This window comes from Cebus imitator, unplaced genomic scaffold, assembly GCF_001604975.1.
Source record: "Cebus imitator isolate Cc_AM_T3 unplaced genomic scaffold, Cebus_imitator-1.0 Scaffold9, whole genome shotgun sequence".
NCBI lineage: Eukaryota > Metazoa > Chordata > Mammalia > Primates > Cebidae > Cebus > Cebus imitator.
In genome coordinates this window covers 13026815-13033340 of record NW_016107324.1, presented here as the reverse complement: position 1 = coordinate 13033340, position 6526 = coordinate 13026815, and the positions used below count along the sequence as shown (strand labels likewise).

The 6526-nt window shown below is 35.8% G+C and overlaps 1 protein-coding gene across 1 annotated transcript in view; it reads right to left on the bottom strand.

The window, feature by feature from the left end:
• Positions 1 to 1158: 1158 nt before the first annotated feature.
• Positions 1159 to 6526, bottom strand: part of UBR1 (ubiquitin protein ligase E3 component n-recognin 1) — an 85955-nt gene continuing 80587 nt past the window's right edge. The window contains exons 28-29 of the mRNA XM_017546406.2: positions 3366 to 3452; positions 1159 to 2102 (exon numbers count right to left, since the gene is read on the bottom strand). Of these exons, the coding sequence (XP_017401895.1) occupies positions 1917 to 2102; positions 3366 to 3452 (273 nt within the window). The 3' untranslated portion in view covers positions 1159 to 1916. The remainder of the gene's footprint in view (positions 2103 to 3365; positions 3453 to 6526) is intronic.

Genomic DNA, 6526 nt, shown 5'->3' with positions numbered 1-6526 from the left:
AAAAAAAAAAAAAAAAAAGAAACTAGTAAAACCACTCTGGAGGGTAAAATGGCCATATCTATAAAAATTTTAACCCAGCCCGTTCACTTACTGGACTCCACCCTCGACTAACTACTTGCAGAGTTGCACAAGGGGCACATACAAAAAGATTCTCACAAACAGTAATAAGGAAAAATTGGAAGCAACCTAAATGTCTAAAGTCAGATAAACAATCATATATCCACATCACAGACCAATCAATATATGTGCGGCAGTCATAAACAATGATGTAGAATCTACACTATAGAGTGATATGTACTGATATGAAAAGATTCCTAAGACATCGAAACAGCAGCAAGCTGTAGACAAAAGGCATGGTTAAAAAAGAAAAACCACTAGAAAATGCGGAACAAGCCTCACTATGTACACGTTTATAAACGCATAAAAAAAGGTCTAGAACAATGGTGATTTGTAATCATAGTTATACGTGGAGAAAGATCAGCAATGCAGAGATGGTCAAAGAGGACTTACTGCATTATTTAAATTTTTTCACTAAGAACACATTAAAAAATTACATGTCCAAATAATCAGGCAATAAAAATAAGTAATGAAAACATTAAGGTCATTAACACACTCTGAGTACACCTCTGCTTACACCTTCTTATTTTATTGTCCATAGTTTCTTTCTCACTACTTCTAAAGAGAATGTTGTTAATAAATAATATCTAGAGGTGGGACTTTTGCTTGTTGTTTAAAGTTTATTTCCAGTTTTACTACAATATAGTCAGCCAAAGAAAGCTTACCTTTATATCTTTTTATTTTTAATCACTACTATAATCATTATTCTTCATGGTCCTTGTTGGCATACTCAGCTTCAAGATTACAGATACATATCAGATAGGATGTCATGTGCCTACTATTACTGCAAAAGCACAATTTTCTAAAAGTATCCACAGCATTTTTTTTTTTTTTTTTTTTTTTGAGAGTTTCACTCCATTGCCCAGGCTGGAGTGCAGTGGCACAATCTCTGCTCACTACAATCTCCAGCTCCCAGGTTTAGGCTATTCTCGTGCCTCAGCCTCTGGAGTAAGCTGGGACTACAGGCATGTGTCACCAAGTCTAGCTAATTTTTTGTATTTTTAGTAGAGATGGGTTTTTGCCATGTTGGCCAGGCTGGTCTCGCACTTCTGACCTAAGGTGATCTACCCGCCTCAGCCTCCCACAGTGCTGGGATTATAGGCATTAGTCACCACTCACAGCCTCACAGCCCACAACACAGGCTGTTTTAAATAGCAGTGAAAGCTTGTTTTAAAAAAGGGCTGAAGCAGGTGTTCAATATTTTAAATTTCTTGGAATGCTTTTCAAAGTAACATTACTGTGTCTTCTCCCTTTCTCACCGTATAATAGCCCACAAAGCACAGCTCAGAAAATTAACCAATTTCTCAGAGCATAACAGTCAGAACTCAGAAATACAGATTTATTGATTCCAATTCCAAGGTGCTATCCATACCTGTAATTATAGGCAATGTCTTTTCTCTTTTTAAGAAAAAAAGAAAAACTCATTTAAGCCAGCTTTTTCAGGTGAACAATTTGTTTTCAATATTTAATAACTGCAGTCATTTTTACTAGAAATAATAATGTGGAATAAGTGAACTGATGTGTAAATGTGTATCTAAAAGTGCTAATGCGTACAAAATAACAAGTTGGTTATCTTTTGAGCATAAAATTTCCTAACATAACTTTACTGAACACTCAATCCATTTATCAGTATAAAATTACTTTCAGGAAGTACCTTAGAGTCTTCGCTCTGACCTTCCTAGAATGAAAATAATTGAATTTCTCTTGCCATAACATACATTTTGGAAAAGCATAATTTAAAATGACTATTTAACTTTTCCTCCAAAAACTGAGTTGCTAATTTTCATGTTTGCTTTATTTTACCTCTCTTCCTCCATAATGGAGTCTTCTTTCCCAGGCATTTCTGATGTATTGTCATACATGAGTTTATGAGTTTCAATGAAGTTTTTCTGTAAGGCAGACATTTGAGCCATGATCTTCTGGCGATGTAGCCTAGCAGCTTCAGCTTTTCTTTTTCGTTCTGCTTTTTCTTTATCGTGAGTAATCTGGGTATCAAGAAATGATAAATTTAGGTAAGATCCACTGTTAAAAATTTATATATGCTATTTGGATGGCAAAATTCCTTAGTGTAAGATTCTGAGAAACCTGATTACCCCTTAAAGCCTGGATTCAGTTTAATGTTTCAAAATTAGCATTACAGGCTGCATTACATCATACAAATAATTATTCCTTTGGTTATTTCAATAATTTACTGTAAAAAGCTAAGAACCTTAAATATCCAATAAACTGCCTTTTATACTCAATACAGGTACATTAAGAAATAAAATTAGATAAAACAAAATTTTAAAATCATTTGTCAATCACTTAATCACTGACATCAATTTAAATCATCTTGATTTCTAACAGTTACTCCTAAATACACTGTTAAAACTGAGAAATCTAACAATCTTTTTTAACTTTAACAATATTACAGAGATATATTTTGCGTCTTTTAACTTTCTATTCAAACTTACATCCAGTGTGTTTTACTTTTAGGAAGAACACATAGTAAACACAAATATTATTATTCTAATAACATAAATATTAGAATCATCAAAACCTGATTCACTATATTATAGAAATAAATATTATTGCATTTCATTGACTCTAAGATGTACCATTATATTTCTCTAAAAAATGCTGTTGATGAAAGTCATTTATTGTTGAGACATATCCCAATTTAAGACATTAAAACATATTAAAAGTTAATAAAATATGGCATTTTGGTTTTTTTGAGATGGAGTCTTGCTCTGTCACCTAGCCTGGAGTGCAGTGGTGTGATCATAGCTCACTGCAATCTCTGCTTCCTGGGTTCAAGTGATTCTCGTGCCTCAGCCTCCCAAGTAGCTGGGACTACACGAGTGCACCACCACATCGGGCTAATTTTTCTATTTTTACTAGAGATAGGGTTGCACCATGTTGGCCAGGCTAGTCTTGAACTCGTGACCTCAAGTGATCCACCTACCTCCGCCTACCAAAGAGCTGGGATTACAGGAGTGAGCCACCCACACCCAGTTAAAATATGGTATTTCTAATAGAGCTCTACTATATATCAATTTCTCCTGCTTTTGCAAAATAGAAAAATTATACTAAGTGTCACGTACCATTAATCCCCGAAATATAGAAGCATAATGAATAAAAGATGGACAGATATCATATTCCTTACAATAAACAGGTTTCTCCTAACAAAAAGCAGCTCCCTTATACCAATAAAGTTCAAAGACAGAGATGAACATCACCATTATTACAGTGTTATTACAGTGTCATACCTCATCATTCTTAATAGATTCCAATCCTGATGTGGTTGCTACAATTAAACAAGACTTTTCTCTTAATCGCTTCACTGTGTCAAACATCTGTGAAAAACAGGTGAAACATTAAAAGATTTAGTTAGACTGTTGGACTGATCAAGAACAGAAACATTCACTAATCTGATTGTGGCATCATATCTCCAAACATCTTTCATTTAAACTATTTCAATATATAAAGTAAAAAAGTGACCATGACTGTGACAAACACCTGCCCTAGTCAATGAGCAATCTAGCTGAGGAGGAGGCCACTGGTAGCAGAATCAGCAGATTCAGCATGTAGCTGGGAGCATGTCTCTGTTAGCTTTCGAGGAATTTGCCAGGAAACAAAATTCTTTTTTAATTTAAAATAACATTTTTGTGCTAAAATACATAAAGACAAATATATAAAATGATGGCTGGATGTGGTGGCTCACATCTGTAATCTCAGCACTTTGGGAGGCCAAGGCGGGTAGACCACCTGAGGTCAAGAGTTAGAGACCAGCCTGGCCAACATGGCAAAATTCTGTCTCTACTAAAAATACAAAAATCAGTTGGGCGTGGTGGTCCACGCCTGTGATGCCTGCAACTTGGGAGGCTGAGGCAGGAGAATCTCTTGAACCCAGGAGGTGGAGGTTGCAGTGAGCTGAGATTGCACCCCTGCACTCCAGACTAGGCAACAGAGCGAGACCCTATCAAAAAAAAAAAAAAAAAAAAAAAAAAAAAAAAAAAAAAAAAAAAAAAAAAAAAAAAAAAAAAAAAAAAAAAAAAAAGATACAAAATGAGAAGTAAAATTCTCCTCTTCCTGATTACAATGCCCCCCTCCAAAAGCAACAACTAAAATACAGACTACCAATATTTTTTCACAGGTAAAAATTATTAGAATATATAATTTTTATATTTATGCCTATTTTTATTAAAAGAGAGTCTACCATACATACTCTTTCACACCTCCTTTTTTCACTTAATAATTTACCTTTGGAGACATTTCCACAACAGCTTATACAGAAATGTCTCATTCTTACAAATAAAGGTCAAGCATGCATGCATTTATTCGACAGTTTCACTCTGTCACCCAGGTTGGAGTACAGTGGCACAATTCTTGCTCACTGCAACCTCTGCCTCCTAAACTCATGCCATCTTCTCACCTCAGCCTCCCAAGTAGCTGGGACTAGAGGTGCACATCACTATACCCCTGGCTAATTTCTGTATTTTTTGTAGAGATGGGTCTTTTCCACATTGTCCAGACTAGTCTTGAACTCTGGGCTCAAGCAATCCACCCAAAATGGCTTCCCAATGTGCTGGAATTTTAAGTGTGAGTCACTGTGCCCAGTAAAATTTATTTATATTTTGAAGGAACCTTGGTCTCATGAGGAAAAACTTCCCACAATGAACATTTACAACACAGCTTTAAATTAAGCATCTGGAGAGAGTATACTATGTGTTTAACAGCAGACATGTGTGATTTTAATATATATTAATAAAATTTAGCATTCTAATCGAAAATGAATTTTCAGGACTAGATCTGCAATTCATAACACCATCTCAATGGGATATGAAAGCTGAACTAAATGGTATCCCGATTTACTTATTAGTAGTTATTTACTTTCGTTTGATTTTCTATCTTAAAATTATTGGCTAGTTTAACAGAAATACTAAATACTCATAAAATCTACTTCAAGAATTTTGATATCATTATCTTATAGTTACATATCATTACATCAAGCTTAAAGGACTGTTTCTAATTAAGTACTAAAAAGAGCTGCCCTCTTAAAGTACAAATCAGTACCAAGATTTCCAACGATAAGAATGTTAAAAAAAGAACTACTCTATACATTCTAATTATCAAAACAATATTTAGCTATAAACATCAGAATATTTTAATGAATGTAGAGTGCAGAAGCTCCATAATCCTGGTTTCATGTTTCCATGTGCAGGATTTTCCATTAAAGTAACATTCCTGGCCTCTCTCTCCCCTGCTTATTTAATTCACTCAACCCCAAAGGCAATGCTACCTACCCAATAAGCTCAAGCACCAAATCCAGGAGTCATCTTTGATTCCTTTTTTTCTGAAACAGAGTCTTGTTTTGTCACCCAGGCTAGAGTGCAGTAGTATGATCTCAGTTCACCACAACCTCCACCTCCCATGTTCAAGTGATTCTCCTGCCTCAGCTTCCTGAGTAGCTGGGCCTACAGGCATGCATCACAACATCTGGCTAATTTTTTATATTTTTAGCAGAAATGAGGTTTCACCACGTTGTCCAGGTTGGTCTCAAATTACTGACCTCAGGTGATGTGCCTGCCTTGGCTTCCCAAAGTGCTGGGATTACAGGCACAAGCCACCACGCCCGGCCTCATCTTTGATTTCTTGATTTCCTTCATCCCCCCCAATCAAACTGATCAGCAAGTACTATAGATTTTACCTCCACAAGCCTTCAACATAAACCTTAATCAGTTCAGATTCTTACAATCTGCATTTAGCCTAGGTCATGCTTATTTTACGCCAAAATTACTGCAATACTCTCCTAACAGTTTCCTTACTTGCATGCGTACCCTCTGTAATCCATTTACTCCACAAGAGTCAACACCATCTTGCACAAATATAGATTAGGTCACTTAAAAACCTCCAATACTTTCCCACTGTCCTCAAAAATAAAATTTATCACTTTATGCTGACTTATAAGGACCTATATGATCTGGCTGTAGCTGCCCATATGACCTCATTGCCTACCTTTCCATCCCTTATTCATTATGTTCCAGCCATACTGGCCTTCTTTCTGGCCACCACAGAGCTTTTGTAGTGCTGTTCCCCCTTCCCGGAGTACTGTTTCAGATTCTCCCAAGACTGACTCCATGTCATTCAGGTCTCAGCTCCAATGTCACCTTTTGAGAGAGGCCTTCCCTAATTACCCAAAGTAACCCCTTACTCATCTACTGAATTACCCTGATATTTTCTTGTTTGTTTAATGTCTGTCCCTCAGCTAGAGTATATGTTCCATGACAGTAAGCACCTTGTCTGTCTTGTTCCATCTAGAAATCCATAAATGAGCATGGCACATGGTATGTATTCAATGAAGTTGACTAAATAATGACAAAACAATAAATCTTAATTTTTAAAACTACATTAAAACATAGAAAAACAG